Raw genomic sequence first — 16,628 nt, forward strand, 5'->3', positions numbered from 1 at the left:
AAGTGCCCCCGGAGCGCTGATTTAGCGATCCGCACTCCGGGGGCAACTTGGCTATTAGATATATAGATAAATAAATAAATAAATTCTATATTATTTTAGTTAATCCTTTTTTAAAAAAGGCATCACATGAATGTTGATTTTGCAATTTTTCTGTGGGCCAATACAATTTCCTACATCCGTATTTGCCACACATAGCAGCAAGCAGTTCAGATTGGACCTTTTAGCTGGTGTCATAGAATACGTTATTTGGATAGGATTAAAAATATATATATGCATGGCATCCAAACATGGATTGAAACTGAATTCTCTTTTTAATACAAACTGATGACATAAATATCTGAGCATGGTAACCCAGCTTTAATCATTCTTTATCTTGCTGTTGTACAGGGAAACATTATGCAGAGCAAGTACTGGAAATAAACTGATTGCAAGCCAAATCCAGATTTTTGCTGTTACAGTCCCAAGGGAAAATAAGAAAAAGTTACTTAGTGATAATTCTGGTAATATAACAAACTAGTAGCAAAGCCCGTCGTAAAATCAATACAACGTACTCTAGAAAGATATCGGCCTTGGCCTCCCTGCCAAATGGCAGCCCTCCTCCGCCCGCCAGCAACTCACCGGGCTCGCAGGGGGGCGCAGTGACAGGTGAAGATGGGGCTGGCTGAGGGAGTGCCTGCGGCACGGGCGCATCTTTGCCGGGGGAAGGGGCGGTGGGTGGAGACAGCAGGTAGCGGCGAGGTGCAGGCAGGCAGTGGCGGCACAGCGATTGGACGCAGGGCAGGAGCTTCGGCTGCCAGCTGTGCAGCTGCTGGCCACCTGGCTTGCAGGTGTCCAATAGGTTGAGTGGCGAGTCTCCGGCGCTCCCCTCCAGCGAGGCAGGCCAGTGCTTGGCCTCATTTCCCTGGCTTGGAGCGGCAAGGAAGGGCCCTGCTTCAGCCGGGGGCTCGTCCATTGAGGTGGAGGGGAGACCTGAGGCAGCAACGGCTGCTCCACCAGGCCTCGTGCACAGCTGCTGACACCCTGCTCCCCTGAATGGCCACTCGCAGCAACTGCCGCTGCCTGCGCAAGAAGAGCCATTGCGACCAATGGCGACGCAAGCCTCAGCCTTCTCAGCCTCTGCCCGCTGGAGCTTCCATCCTGCCTGTCGCCTCGCACGACACTGAGGCTGAGACGCTGGCCGCCGCTTTTGTGGGCAGGACTCCAGCAACACAGCCACTGGATTGGCACACCGTTGGAGTGACAAGTCAGGGAGCCAAATGCTGTGGGAGCGTGTGGAACGTTCAGGAAACAGTCACCCAAAAACTCAATTATATATAAGGAGAGATACCAGTGATAATGAAAGTGGAAGAGATGATGAGTTGACATATAATTTGATTCAGGAACACATCTTAGAGTGTTTTTGGAATGACAGTTACTCAAATGTACTGCTTTCAGACATTTTAACTTTAGAATGATAGTGACTTGAGAAGAAGTGAAATCAAAGAACTCAAATCAAAAGGTTTATATGAAAGAACAAGTAAAAAAATAAAATCATGGATCCTCCTACTTACCCTAGGTTCCTTTACTTCCTCAGTATCACCCATTTCTTCATCCTAGTTAGAAAAGGGGGAAATTATACCATGAATTATACCATGAACATTTCATATGCTAGCATTGGTTCCTTCGAATATTACTGGTTGGAAAAATTTAGGTAACTAGAAAAGGTATTTATAGAGATCTATTGAGGCAAACAAGAGTGCCTTTATATAAAAGACAGAAAACTAAACACAGTATGAATTTAATCTCTGAAGCAACTTGTGTGACTGAATATGGCTGCAATATGACAGTAGGAATAGCGGTATGCTTGTAGGGTTGCCAGGTGTGACACCAGGTCCAAGCATCACACCAGCGGGGGAGGGACTTTCTGGGAGTGGGGAGGAGCATCGTAACATGCATACATAAACAGGAAGTGCTATAGGCATGTCAGGGACATTGGGGTGACACTCTGGTTTTGGGGGCAAAAGCCATGGTAAAATTTGATTTGAATCATACAGTTTTGTCCAAAAACCAGAGCATCGACCCCCAACATCCTCAACGTGGCTATATCACTTCCAGTTTTCATAGGCATGTTGTGATGATTTCCAGGCTCATGCTGGTAAGAGGGGGTGATCTGGCGGGGAGAGGAGCACCCAAAAGCGGGAGACTCACGCTGGCTGGGTAAGTAGACCTGGCAACCCTAGCTGAACCTGTCAGGTTGCTATGCTCCTGTGCTCCCTCCCTCCTGTTCTTTCTTGAGCAGGGAGTATGACTGAAGACTTCCTGGTTGCAGAAGCCTTCAAATTGCAATTTGCTGTATCATCGCCACACAGGCATCCGAACTAACTGATCTTCCTGTATTTTTTAAAAAGCAAATGATGTTTCTTTTAGGAGGGAAAAAACCCTGACAGTATTGCAAAGTTAATCATAAGAGTTCCCACACAAACATAATACAAACCTGGATTCCATTTGAAAACATTTTTCTAAAACTTTTTGCTAAAGCCACAGACAAGCAAAAATGCCATCTACAGAAATAAGACTAAATTTAAAGCACACAAGCTCCATTTGCTAGATTTCCAACAAACATACTTTGTAAAAGTTCATGCTGAGAAAAATCAGACACACTCCATTTTATTGTACCTTTGCCCTTTGCAAATAAGTGAAGCTACTAATATTTTAATTTTTCTTCTGAAACCAGGGTCATTTTCCCCAATCTAATACCATGGTAAGGAAATCAAAACCCAAGTTTCAGGGAATAATAAATAAAATCAATACAGGGAACAAAGAGGGAACACTGGTGCATCTGTCATGCATCAAGAGATCTGGGTCTCATCTTCCTTCTTTTTCTAGAAGTGTTATTACTTACATCCTTTGTAAAAAAAGAGATTCCTGTGCCTCTTCGCCTCTCTTTCGGTCGCCTCCGCTCCCGAACTGACTGCTTGCTTGAAGACCTGTCACCCAAATCCTGATCTTCATATTCTGTTCAAAGAAATATAGTCCTAGCATTAAAACACCTAGGTAAATTAGCTTACTAGAAACACAAAACCAGTTTCAAGACAAATTAAAATGAATGATGTGTTAATTATTCTCCTGCATATCTTTAACAACTTATATTATTTTACCCTTTCATCTCAAGGGAAAGAAAAAGAGTGCTGAACTGCCCACGTACCAGAGCTTTGGTACTTGAATAAGACCTAAGGTCATTAGATCAGAAATAAATTAAACAGCTGAAATAACTACGAGACTTTAGCAATGACCCAGAAATTCCTAGTGATGTTCTTTATTCCTTTAATAATACACATAATGCAACAAAAAAAAAAGCAATTAAGAAAAAAGAAGACTTTTCTTGAGCACACATCTTGACCTGTATTTATTCCCTATACTGGACAGTCCTCCTTGCTAAAGTGATATAAAATCTTTTTTTTTTTGGTGACCCTGTCCTTCTTCCAAGGGGTTCAGGGCAACACAGAGGGCTGTCCTCTCCTCCATTACATCTACTACACCATACAGAAACTGACGTAATTGATTTGGATAATTTGTCTCTTATCAATAGCAAATACCATTTTTCTCCATGTCGCCGACAGGTGTGCTTTGGAAGTCTGCTGGGCTCACCGAGTCCGAAGCTATAGATTTACTTGTTCTGGGCACATGAGAACTTGAGTAAAGGAAAGGGGTTACTGTTGGAGAGATGGGACTTGTAGCTTTGTCTGGCGCTGGACATCTCAATCGATGACTGACAGACTACAAGAAAATCATGGGCATAAGTACTGGTTAGTAAGACAACGATGAAAAAAAGCAAATGGATTGCAGCTGATGGGGCACTAAAGAGAATTAACAAGATTTTCTCAACTGTAGATGGAGATCTTGAACAGTTCCTCCTCAGTACATCAGGTATACACAAAAGTTTTATTCTAACTAGGTGGGATACAGAAAGCAAGAATCAGTGTTTTCATATAGAAGAATACCAGAGCTGAAATAATGGTAGCATAAAAACCAGGGTTAAAATCTATCTTGGAACAAAACTGTACTTTCAGAGAGAAAATGGAAGATCTTTTAAAAACCAAGCATGATCACATAGCAACAGTTTTCCCTACTGAAACATGATCAGCTTTTACATGCACTCTAGTCTTGCACTGTTTCTATGACAAAGCCTGGTGAAAAACTGATCTGGCTAACTTCCTCGCTAACACTTTCAGTACATGCCGGCAAATGGATTTAGAATATTGTCACTTCAAGCCATAACAATATTTTGGGAACAGTAGTTACAACAATGGTTTTTGCTCACCTCTTCATCCAAGTTCCTGCTCCATCGTGAGAGAGTTTCCCTGGGTTCCCTTGCTGAAGTCTCGTCTCCTTTCTCACTGCTTTCTTCAGCTGTTTCAATTCTTCCAGATTTTTCACTTGGCTGTTCCTGAGTTTGCCTCTCTGTCCGAGATCGGCTAAAGGTTCTTTCTGCCTCCTGAAGATCTGTCAGTGTTACACCCTGGGGAAGGAGAGAACCCCGTACTTATTTAACACCTGCAGTCTTTTAAATTATTCCTCTTGTATGGAATTCCATGTCCCATTCCAGAAGGGGTCTGTGATGGCTCTCTACAATTCCATAGGGATTTAGGTATGTTATTTCTCCCTCTTTATTTTCCCCTTCTAAAGTAATATTCTAGGTAGTATATTTTATTTCAATGGCTGTAGGATAGCGAGTTCCCTATTGTGAGGTAAGTTTTTTTCCCAGAGCACTAAGACTCTTGAAGCAGAATTAAAAAAAAAAAAACCTACAGTAGTGTTTCACATTTTTTTCTCAGAATGGTTCAAACACTTAAGTAGTCCCAAGAATGGTAAACAAGTTACAAAGGCACAGTAACATTACAGCCTGGTTGAGGTAAATATTTTTTTGTTCACAGGTTACAGTTTCAGAAAGCTTTATATACAATTGAAAATAGCTCACAGAGAATTTAAGTAATATTTCACACTGAATGATATATTTTCAGTCAAGAAACATTCAGGGACTTCCCCTTGAGATAATCTGTCAGACCCCAAGTGCCTTAACAAACAGTTTACAGCCAGTCTCCCTCGTTCAAAAGGACTGACTTGAATCCACAAAAGTATGCATCCAAATATCCTCTTATTCAAAGCAGGCATCTTAAAGTCCATTGTAAGAAGTGATCTGTCCTTTTTCAACCTCTCTCCCTCAAATGCAGGTCATTTTGTATAAGTCATCAGCACACCATTTCAACAGATCTTCAGGAATGCTGTACCCCACCTGCGTAGACCTGCGGGTCTGGCGAGCTTGTCTAGATCGTGCCTTTCTTAGGGATTCTGCTTCTTCATCCCGCACAGGAGTCAGATAAGACCTAAAAGAAAGTGGACAAATATGGGTTTAAACTGGCTATTTCAATTTGATCCTGTTATGCTAAACAAACCAATGTCTAGAGCTGTCTCATTTTAGCACAGTTGACATCACATCTGTATCCTGTCTTCAATCAAAAAGCTCAGAAAAATACAGTGTAGATATCTCATGCGATGGGGCAGCCAGTGCCCTGCCAGACCAGCGTGCTCAAGGCCCCCGCGGGTGGAGGAGGCTGGGCACGGTCCCTCCGGGATGAAGGCGTTGGTGGGTGAAGTCGGCCAGCCTGACTCCCCCTGGCTGCTGGAGGCCCCATGCTACCTGGCCCTCTGGGAGGCAGCCAAGCGGCCGCAGAAAACAGGGGTGAAGGCCAGCGAAGACAGAACAGCACGGTGGCGAAAGAGAGGCAAGTGAAGCGGGAGCTGTTCAGCCCCCACCCGGCCCGTGAGTCAGCGTCCTTGTACTGGGGCGCGGTGGCGGAGAAGGAGGGCCCGAGTAGGCCTCCCCGCACCCGGCTGGGGGAGGGAAAGGTGAGGCGGGGGCAGTTGGAGGTCTCATGCGGCCTCGTCCCACAGTCTCTGGCTTCCCCCCACACCACTGGCTAGGTGTGGCAGGGGTAGAATTGACCTGGGGCTCACACATATCCCAGCGCCAGAGCGTCCATTCCACCTGCGGGCCCCGTGCAGACTGAGGGGGAGAGGCTGCCTGGCGGGTCTGTAGATGGGGGTGAGGTGACGGAGGGAGGGAGGCAATCCAGCCAGGGGATTGGCCCCCCGCTGAGCGACAGGTCAGGGACCACCAAAATGCTTTTATATATAAGGATATATATATATATATATACACAGAGAGAGAGAGAGAGAGATCGATCAACCAACATGCAGTGAACAATGGAATTCTAGGCTTGACTGCTTCAAATATTTTGTACTTGGGGGTGATACTTGTATTGCACGTAGTCTTTTTAAATAGATGAACACAGTTCCTCTCTACTTGCATTCATTTGAAACAGAAAAGCAGCAAATATACTTATATGCACAGTTTTGTGGAAGTATTTTGTATTACTATAGTCAAGGACAGAAAAAAAATCCTGACATCTGTTTATGTTTGCTGCCTGAGAGCCAATGGGTTAGATCTGATGAAGTGTGTCTGGAAGGTGCACAGGAATGCCTATCTTTCCTGCCTCCTCTGAAAAGCTGATTTACACAAATATCAGGGAGCCATCAGAGAGACTTGCACAAGTTAACACTTGATCAGCTGAAGAGCATGGAGGAGCAACTTTGCACCCCATTCCCCCAATGCAAGATGGCATTGTCTCCACAAAGCTGTTGCTACCACTAGCAACAGCTTTTCGAATGTTTCAGTGACATGTGGTGGGGCAGTTTGCAAGAGACATATAATAAAATCCAACTCTCTTGGGTTTTTTAAAATCAGGTACACTTGATATACACCTTTTAAAAATGATCTGCTATTGTAATCACCATTACATCAGTGCATTTGTATTAACTACAAAATTCACGTTATACTTAAAGACTAAGTTCCACTGTCTTGTGTGCGCTAGTATTACCTAAAGTAATAATACTTGATTATAAAATAACATTAAGTATTTTGACCCATAGATAAGAAAAAGTTCCTTTCATTATTGGCATGACACTGGCAACCCATTTTACAATTCCTTATAAATAGTTAATTTCAAGAAGGCTGTCATTTGTCAACTATTTTCCTTGGCTTAGCTGCCTATACAACTTATGCCATATATGTAGAAGTAACACAAAAAGCAACAGCTGGGTTAATTTTTTGAGCTTATGTTCATAGTTACAAGGAGAGGTCAGCTATAGTTAAGCAGTCAAATTATTAAGTCAATAGAGAGACACTTGAGAAAGGGGCACTCTGTGTTGAGCAGGCAGATAAGCTCCTGAAATTTCACAGAAAATATGATCACATTCTCATCAATAAATGATGATAGATGATATGCTAAAACTTTGTTTCACTCTGGTTACTTTTGGATATCAAAATTAAAATACCACAAATATGCATTTACTTTGAAGAATCTGCATAAAAATGCACTGCAAGTGTAATTCTGAAGTCACCAAAGTTGAATGGTTTTTGCAATTCAGATAAAACCTTCAAATACAGTTCAAATAAAACTTCTAATATCAATATGTTTCACATGACGCTGCCTTATATTGAGCCACACTATTGGTCTATAGAGGTCAGAATTTGGTACTGTGATTGACAACGGTTCTCCAGGGTTTCAGGAAGAGGCCATTCACTTTTATCTATCACCTGACCCTTTTAAACTGGATATGCCAGTGACTGAATCTGGGATCTTCTGCATGCAAAACAGATGCACTATCACTGAACCACGCCCCCTTTTCAGTTGTGGTACTCTCCCACATTGAATTGACGTCATGTCGTTTTTTTTCTTGCTAAAATTCCAGTGTTCACAACACCAAGCTATCTTTCCTGTAAATTTAACTCTATAGCATCCTCATGAGAGAAATAGCTTCCCTCAGTACACTACGATTATGGAGAATGGATTTGTAAAAGCAAAGAGATTTATCCAGCCAACAACTATAAAGGCCTACTAGTTCTGAAAAGCTGTAATTTCTCTAAACCCTGAAGAAACTTCAGATATGTTTACTGCCAGTTCAGAACAATTTTAGCAAGTAAACAATCAAGCATGTTCAGGAAATGGTCTTTAGAATCTGTGAGAACTATGGTATTCCTATCTTAGCAGAAATACTGTGCCTTGCAAATCATCTCTGTGAAAGAGACAGATGAGACAAAAACAGAATACCTCTTAATGCAGACATCCATAGGTACTTGAAGGTGAAGATGTACTTGGAGAACAAAAGCTGCACACCTACTAAGAGACTGCAGCTTCAGTACTGTTATCTTTGGGAACTAGCAGATTTGAATTGTCAGTGTTACGTTGCAAGCATGAGGGGGCAGGCAGCATTTTGCATTTGCTAACACACTGACCACAAGCTTCTGGAAGAAGGCATAAGCAGTGCTGATCAGCTTCCAAAACACCATCCATTAGACAGATGCATTTTTTATGCACAAGAACACAAATCAATAAACAAGTGGGATGAATTAACCTTCCCTGTATAAAAGGATATACAGAAGGTCGGTTTCTTTGGTTAAAATTTGCCACATCAGATAAACACAATTTTCCTAAAACAATGGCCAGTATCCTACTATCTCTGGATGGAAGGCACGCAGAGCTTTCTCACGTATTTCTCCTTTCCTGTAGCTCTTCCCAACCCCTGGAATGATCATTCTTGGGGTTGCAGAATCCATGCAGAGGCTTGGCCTCTGTGCAGAGTTTGTTGATCGGCCACTGTGTGAAACAGAATGCTGGATTAGATGGATCACTGGTCTGATTCACCACTGCCAATGTTATGTCCTTAATGCAGCAGTGTGGAAGCACTGGGGTGGGGGCCAAGGTCACCAAAGACTTTGACAGCAGCACTCAAATGGTCTTATGGCTACTATGACTAGTTAGGATCAATACAGCCACTTCCCAAGGAGAAATAGATGAACAGCCTCAGCTACTTCTGCTCAGCAACTACCCCTGGGGAACCATCACTTGGAAGGATAGAGCTTCTCTCCTTGGCTACAGCCAAGCTCCAGTGGCTTCCTATCCTTCTGCAGCACTCCTGGAAGACTTACGGGAACAGGGAGAGATGACCAAGGTGTTTGTACCTTATGGCTACCTTGCGCTGGAGGAAAAGCAGGATATAAATATTTTAAAATAAATAAAAACAAAAATAAACAAATGAGATAAAGTCTTCACCTTCTATGTGGGATAGTGGAAAACCTCCCAAATGAGACTTTTCCATAAAACCCATACCACTGGATAGAGGTTTATAACTATGTGTTGGGCAGAGAAAGTAAACTCTCTTTCTCTCAATGCTAGAACTTTCATAATGCTACAATGTCAATTAAATTGGTCGACAACAGGCTCAAGCCAGTCAATAGAAAGGTCTTCACAAAATGCATAATTAATGGAATTCACTGACGCAACAAGGTTGCTAGCTTAGTTATCTAGCTCTTTAATCATTTGCCACTATTCAAGGTGGGCAAGGTGCTCAAGTGAGAAGTGGATAAACACCTCCATTTGTGGATAAAATGCATTACCTAGACCTCTTTCAGGCCTATATTTGAAACTAGATTTAGTTGTGCTGATGCACAACCTGCTCTAGGAGAGAGAGGGGAACATGTCTGTTAGGGAGGCAGGACCCTTCCCAGACTCAGTGCCTCCTGAGATGAACAAACTCTGCCTGCCAAGGAGTCCCACTCACCCTGTCCTAGAGTCTGGAGGTCAAGAAGACACAGGAGAGCCACAACACAGAGATGGGGGAAGGCCAAAGTATGCTGGCAGCAACTGCGGCTCAGTTGGGATAGCCGTGGATACCAGTGACCTCATCAGCGGTGCCATGAGTCAGACAGCCTGGAAGGACCCAAGCCCAGTGACCCAAGGACAATTGGCTGGGAAGTAGCCATAGCGACAGTGGAAGCATGGCTGGAAAACTCTGAAGACCCTGGCGAGGTCTTGACGATATTGTAACTCTGCATGCAAGACGATATGGGGGGAGGGGAGGTGGAGGAGAAGAGTTGATTTTATACCCCGCCCTTCACTACCCAAAATTGGAGAAATCAAGAAAATTGGAGAAATCAACGGAACGTTTCATGCAAAGCTGGCCATGATAAAGGACAAAAGCGGTAGGCAGAAGTGAAAATGGCTATGATAAAGGACAAAAACGGTAGGCAGATTAGGAAGAGGTGAAAAGAATACACAAAAGAACTATACAAGAAGGATCTCAATGTCCTTGACAACCACGACGGTGTGATTGCTGACCTCAAGCCAGACATCCTGGAGCGTGAAGTCAAATGGGCCTTAGAAAGCATTACTAACAACAAAGCTAGCGGAAATGACGGTATCCATGCTGAGCAATTCAAAGTCTTAAAAGATGATGCTGTTAAAGTGCTGCACTCCATATGTCAGCAAATTAGGAAAATGCGACAGTGGACACAGGATTGGAAAAGGTCAGTTTACATTCCAATCCCAAAGAAGGGCAATGCCAAGGAAGCTATAGCACAATTGCACTCATTTCACACACTAGCAAGGTCATGCTCAAGATCCTACAAGCTAGACTTCAGCAGTACGTGGATAGAGAACTGCCAGAAATACATGCTAGGTTTTGAAGAGGTAGAGGAACTAGAGATCGAATTGCCAACATTCGCTGGATTATGAAGAAAGCAAGGGAGTACCAGAAAAACATCTACTTCTGCTTCATTGACTATGCTAAAGCCTTTGATTGTGCAGATCACAACAAACTGTGGCAAGTCCTTAAAGAGATCGGAGTACCAGACCACCTCACGTGTCTCCTGAGAAACCTGTATAAGGATCAAGAAGTGACAGAACTGGACATGGAACAACTGATTGGTTTAGAATAGGAAAAGAAATATGGCAAGGATGTATATCGTCACCCTGCTTATTTAATTTATATGCACAGTACATCATGTGAAATGTCAGCCTGGATGAATCACAAGCCGGAATTAAGACTGCTGGGAAAAACATCAACAACCTCAGATATGCAGATGATACCAATCTAATGGGAGAAAGTGAAAAGGACCTAAAGAGCCTCTTGTAGGCCGCTGCTGTTGTGCCAATAAAGGTTTGATGTTTGTTTGCCTCTTGTTCAGGGTGAAAGAGGAGAGTGCAAAAATTGGCTTGAAACTCAACATCAAAAAAAACTAAGATCATGGCATCCAGCCCCAGCACTCCTTGGCAAATAGAAGGGGAAGTCCTGGAAGCAGTGACAGAATTCACATTTCTGGGATCCAAGATCACTGCAGACGGTGACTGCAGCCATGAAAATAAAATATACCCCTTCCTTGGGAGGAAAGCGATGGCAAAGCCATCACCCTGCCAACAAAAGTCCATATGGTCAAAGTGATGGTATTCCCAGCAGTAATGTACAGCTACAAGAGTTGGACCATAAGGAAGGCCGAGCGCCGAAGGATAGATACTTTTGAATTATCGTGCTGGAGAAAACTCTTGAGAGTCCCTTGGACTGCAAGGAGATCAAATCAGTCAATCCTAAAAGAAATCAACCCCGACTGTTCCCTGGAAGAATACTGAAGCTGAAGCTCAAATACTTTGGCCACCAAGTGAGAAGGGCGGCCTCCCTGGAGAATACCCTGATGCTGGAAAAGACTGAAAGTAACAGAAGAAGGGGACGGCAAAGGATGAGATGGTTAGACAGTGTTACCAATGCAACGAACATGAAATTAAGCAAAGACAGGAGAAGACAGGAGGGCCTGGAGTGATGTGGTCCATGGGGTGATAAAGAGTCATACTTGATTGTGCTGCTGAACAGCAACAACTTCACTACCCAAAGGAATCTCGGAGTGGCTTACAATTGCCTTCCCTTCCTCTCCCCACAACAGACACCCTGTGAGGTAGGTGAGGCTGAGAGAGTTTTGAGAAAACTGTAACTGACCCAAGGTCGCTAAGCTGGCTTCATGTGGAGTGGGGAATCAAACCCGGTTCTCCAGATTAGAGTCTACCACTCTTAATCACTACACCTCTCTCTCTCTCTCTCTCTGAGGTACACTCATCAGTTGGCCCTACCCGCTCATTGGTTAGATGTTGAGCCTCTTTGGCTATTGATCTTATATAGGACCTCTCTTCTTCTTTCTCTTACCTGGGCTTCGAGCGGTAGTAAGTTAACGTTTTTGAAGTTAATCTGGTCACAATAAATTAAATGTACCTACATGGATATGTTATGTAAAATGTACTTCTATTTTTGTTAAGTAACATTTCTTTCTCTTGTTACCATGGGAGTCATATCATCTTTGTAATTTTCCCACAGTATTTTACCTCTTAATCAGGAAACATGGAGAATCAAGGATACTGCATAAAGCTTCTGTGCTTCCAGGACAAATTGTGGGGGGAGGGGGGCTGGGCTCGGCTAGGAGACAGAGGGGAGGGAGTTGCAGGTGGGAGGTGAGAGCAGGTGGGAGGTGAGAGGAAACTGAATGCAGCCTTTATGCCTTGCAGAGAAGAAAGGGACAAAATGGAAGCACCCTATAAAAGAGGCACTCCCACAGGTAGCCAGGGAGGATACGCAGGAATGTACTGAGGGCAGAAAAGGGGAGAGAGATTCCTGCAGAGAGAGAGCCTGGGGGAAGGAGAGGGGAAAAGGTAGTTTAACACACACACCCTTCCAAGTCTGAGGCCATGGGAGGATCAGTGGAGCGGTTGGGGAGGTGGCTGAGGGCAGGACATCTCCAGCAGGGCACAAGGGTCCTCGCAATATCTATGTTGAGTCTCCTGGATTTCATGGCCACATTGATCATGAAATCCTTTCAGGTTGTCTGCAACAGATGGGGAGCAAGGCCACTGTGCCCTAGTAGCTTGTCTGCTGCCTGTTACATCATTTGTCGGAAGGTAATGCGATATGATAGCTACTTGAGCCCATGGCACTTGTGCGATCGGATCCTGCAAGATTCCATCTCATCACACTTGCTTTTAAACGTCTTCAGGTAAGGTTGCTCAAGGATCTGATGTGTCACCAATACGCAAATGTCATTCAATTCTATCTCTTCCTTTCATCCAATTCAGGTGAGGTGGGGATAATTCTAAACTGTTGCCAGGAAGCCACAATGGGCTGCATAATGGATCCATAAACTACTTAATATGTAGATGCTTTGGGACAATAATATCGCCAATTGGGAATCAAGGAGTCAACCCATTCTAGATGGGACCGTACCCCCCTTGGAGGAGAATGATCAGTAAGTGTGCTAACTGAACCAGGGCTTCTGATTCAGATCTATTCTGTAATATGGAGACTTTTTAGCAGCTTCAGTTGGTAGGGCAACTTTGGTTCTTCCTTGATAGGCAGGGTTTGGCCACAGCTTTTGGGGACTGCTTAGAAGCTTCAATTAGTGCAGACAGTGGTATCCACATTGTTAACAGGCAGCTCCTATAAAGAATACATTTCCACAGGATTGAAAAAAATTAACTGGTAGCTTTTCTACTTCTGGCACATTTTAAAAATGCTGGTTGTAGCCCTGAACGGCTTGGGACTGAAATACCCAAAGGATCTCTGGCACACATCTGCTCATATATTTAGGACTGTTTTTGGAAACCTTGCTCTGCCTTTCCTCATTTTGAGAAATTCAACAGGTCAAACATACAGAGCAGGAAGTTTTCAAATTGAGATATTCCAGGTGTGGAACACCCTGCATTCACTGATTTGCTTGTGACCAAGCCTTTTGATTTTTCAGTGCCAGGTGAAAATGTGATTTGCTCAAGCCTTCGATGATTCATCTCTTCTTCTGATCTTTTTTATTTTTTTATTTTGGGTGATGCAATTCACTAATTTTATATTTTTAATACTGCTTCTTCTTCTTTTTTTGCTCTCTCTCCTGTGTTTTGAGTTACTGGTTATCTCATTTTTAACAGTCTTCATACAACTACACTTACATTCATCTGAATTCACAAACCTGTAAGAATTCTGCCGTGTTACAGGGCAAACTTTATAATTTGAGAATATCAGAGACAGATCTGTGTTAGGTAGAATCTCAGTGTGTTTTCCAGCTTTTTAATATGTAGAAACTGCATGGAATCAAAAAAGCACCAGTCATAGGATACATATACATTCATTGAAGGCAGCTGCTCCTAAGGTAAATTTAGAAAGAATTGCTGGTAAACTGATTTTAGTGATCAGGAAATTGGTATCTGATCTAACTGCTTCATGTGGAGAAGTGGGGAATCAAACCCGGTTCTCCAGATTAGAGTCCACCACTCTGTTTTGTTCGAAAGCAGCATGCCCTCCCTAGTAGGCACTAAGGGGAGGACAACAGGTAATCTGCTGCCACCATGTGGAATGAAAATAACAGAAAAGACCCATTTCTTTTGCAGGGGCTACATGCTAACCTCAACAGGCTTTAGCTGCTAAAAGACTTTGACAGTATCTCACCAGATTTTCAGCATGTTTACGTGACACACTGAACTACTTTATGAAAACAATTGTAACTCAGTTTATCAAACAAATTGCTGATAGAATGGAACAAGAGAAAAGGAGACATAATCCCACCTAGATTTCTCCATCCATACCTCATTCTCATTTACAGTTTTTCAATAGACAAGAAAAGGGGTTTTTTTAATCACATTGTCTTCAGTGAAAAATCTAATCCAGGAAAAGACAATACTGCAGATCCTACTGTGAAGGGAAGATCTTTTAAAACCTAAACTGGAAATCATACAAATTCATGAGGCAAGAACAAAATTAAATGCAGAAGTCAGAAGAAAGAGTTACCTGAGGATTCAGTCACTTTGAGAGGTTCGAGCTGCAGTTCTAGAACATTTCAACACATATTCATGCCTTTGCTCTTGAGTTCTAGTCAAGATAAGCCAAGTCGAATCAAGCTCTCAGTCTATTTTCACTGCCTCAGTTCCTGTTTCTTTATTACCATGAATGTCCAATTATAAAACCCCACCTTGGAATTATGCAGGAAATCAATCCAGGAGCTGAAAGCCTTGCAAGTACACTGCAACTGCACAAGAAGCCACACTTTCAGCAGTAACGCACAAGTCCCCAGCCTGACCTCTTGCACATAAAAATGTGCCCTGATATCAGATAAACCTTCCCTTTTCCGAACATGGAAAATCAAACCGCAAGCAGAACTCCTGCCCCTCCTACATCATCACAACACAACTAGCAGCTCTTTTATAAGAGGACAACTTTATCGCAAAGAGATTAACTGTAAAAGCATGGCTGATAAGAGCTTTCAGCAGCAGGTGTTGGGTGACTGGTTGCTGCTTTAAGTGCATGAAGGCCTTTGCTGTTCTTTCCCAACATAGCTCTAAGTCTGTAGCATGAAACTGTACCGGCTTTCATTCCGGTACGAACACATGAAGCTACTTTATACCTAGTTAAGTCCACTGGTTCATCCAGCCCAGAACCATCTACTCTGAAAGCAGCTTTCCTAAGGTCTCAGATAAAGTAAGAGTTCTCCCATCATTTGCTGCCTAAGATTTTGCAGACAGAGATGCCAAGGAATGAACCAGGGATGTTTTGCTCTACCACTATGCCACAGCCCTTTCCTGGCTAAACTGTTTCAAAACCCACAGCAATATCTCTAAGACCCTTTCAAAATTACAAGATGTCCTGAAAAGTTACATGCTTCAACCTGAAATAATTCATTTTTTATTAATTATTTGTGAGCATTCAAGGGGTGTTATAGAAGTAATTTATAAGCATATTGCCTACTGAACAGGCAGCACAGTGAATTATATCAAGGGCAAGAATCAATAATGCATACTATTTTGACAGCAATAGCAACTGAACACGTTACAGATGCATGTTACAGCCCATATGTATTCTAACAACACAAACTCTGAAAATGTTTGGGACTATAAAGTGTCAACATAGTGTTGTTGCTTTTTAAATCTGCTCTGTCAATTTTCTTTTGCCAACTTGAAAGATGCTTTATTAGTACAATCAAAAATTATTAGCACCAGAGATGGTTGCAACCACTCACAAAAACAAAGCTGGATTCTTATTCCAAAAATTCTTTTATTTTTAAACCTCCGAAAGGGTATTTTATTATTTTTTATAAGACTAATAACTACAATGAAAAATAGGGAGGGGGAAGCTACAACTAAGGATAAAGGAAAGATACCCACACTAACTAAAATCCCAAGAGTAGGAGATCCTTTCCATGTTAAATGTTAGTAATACAAGTGTTAGTAATACAATATACTTGTGAAGTTCTTGTTTAACACAGCTTCTATATTAGTAAGTTAATCTTTATGAGAGTTCTTCTTGACCATCTTCTTACTTCAAAGAGCCATTTACTGAGTCCTTCTGCCCTTACTTCGGTTTTCTATCCCTAAAGTCATACAAATTTTTCATTACCCCAGCTCCCGCACCCACTTCCCCCACAGAGTCCTCGTCCGTTCCCGAGGTAGCAGAGTCACTTGACTTGGATTCTTCATCTTTACATTCTACTTCCGGCCCGAGCTGACGTCTCAAAAATCCCTTAGCTTTGAAGATGGAGTCAATCTTCTCTCTTTTGCCGTTAACTTTAAAAATTACACCTTCAGGAATTGCCCACCTGTACTGAATTCCATTAGTTTGAAGAAATGAGATCAGTTCCTTGTAACCTTTCCTCTTTTGATGGATTTCAAATGGTATATCCTTTAAAGTCTTTATTATTGTATTCCCAATTTTCAGTGGGTTTGCCGAGGTTGCCT

The 16,628-nt window shown here is 42.6% G+C and overlaps 1 protein-coding gene across 4 annotated transcripts in view; it reads right to left on the reverse strand.

Moving 5' to 3' along the window:
• Window positions 1-14,947, reverse strand: part of LOC107107468 (protein phosphatase 1 regulatory subunit 12B-like) — a 109,387-nt gene extending 94,440 nt beyond the window's left edge. For 3 of the 4 annotated variants that reach the window (XM_015407771.1, XM_015407770.1, XM_015407769.1), the window contains exons 1-6: window positions 14,689-14,947; window positions 5,273-5,363; window positions 4,301-4,498; window positions 3,576-3,756; window positions 2,882-2,994; window positions 1,551-1,592 (exon numbers count right to left, since the gene is read on the reverse strand). In XM_015407771.1, the coding sequence (XP_015263257.1) occupies window positions 1,551-1,592; window positions 2,882-2,994; window positions 3,576-3,588 (168 nt within the window). In that variant the 5' untranslated portion in view covers window positions 3,589-3,756; window positions 4,301-4,498; window positions 5,273-5,363; window positions 14,689-14,947. Of the gene's footprint in view, window positions 1-1,550; window positions 1,593-2,881; window positions 2,995-3,575; window positions 3,757-4,300; window positions 4,499-5,272; window positions 5,364-14,688 lie in introns of those variants that run through there. The other variant, XM_015407772.1, reaches the window with a different exon arrangement.
• Window positions 14,948-16,628: the final 1,681 nt, after the last annotated feature.

The sequence above is a fragment of the Gekko japonicus genome, unplaced genomic scaffold (assembly GCF_001447785.1).
Source record: "Gekko japonicus isolate JY-2015 unplaced genomic scaffold, Gekko_japonicus_V1.1 scaffold2690, whole genome shotgun sequence".
Classification (NCBI taxonomy): Eukaryota; Metazoa; Chordata; class Lepidosauria; order Squamata; family Gekkonidae; genus Gekko; species Gekko japonicus.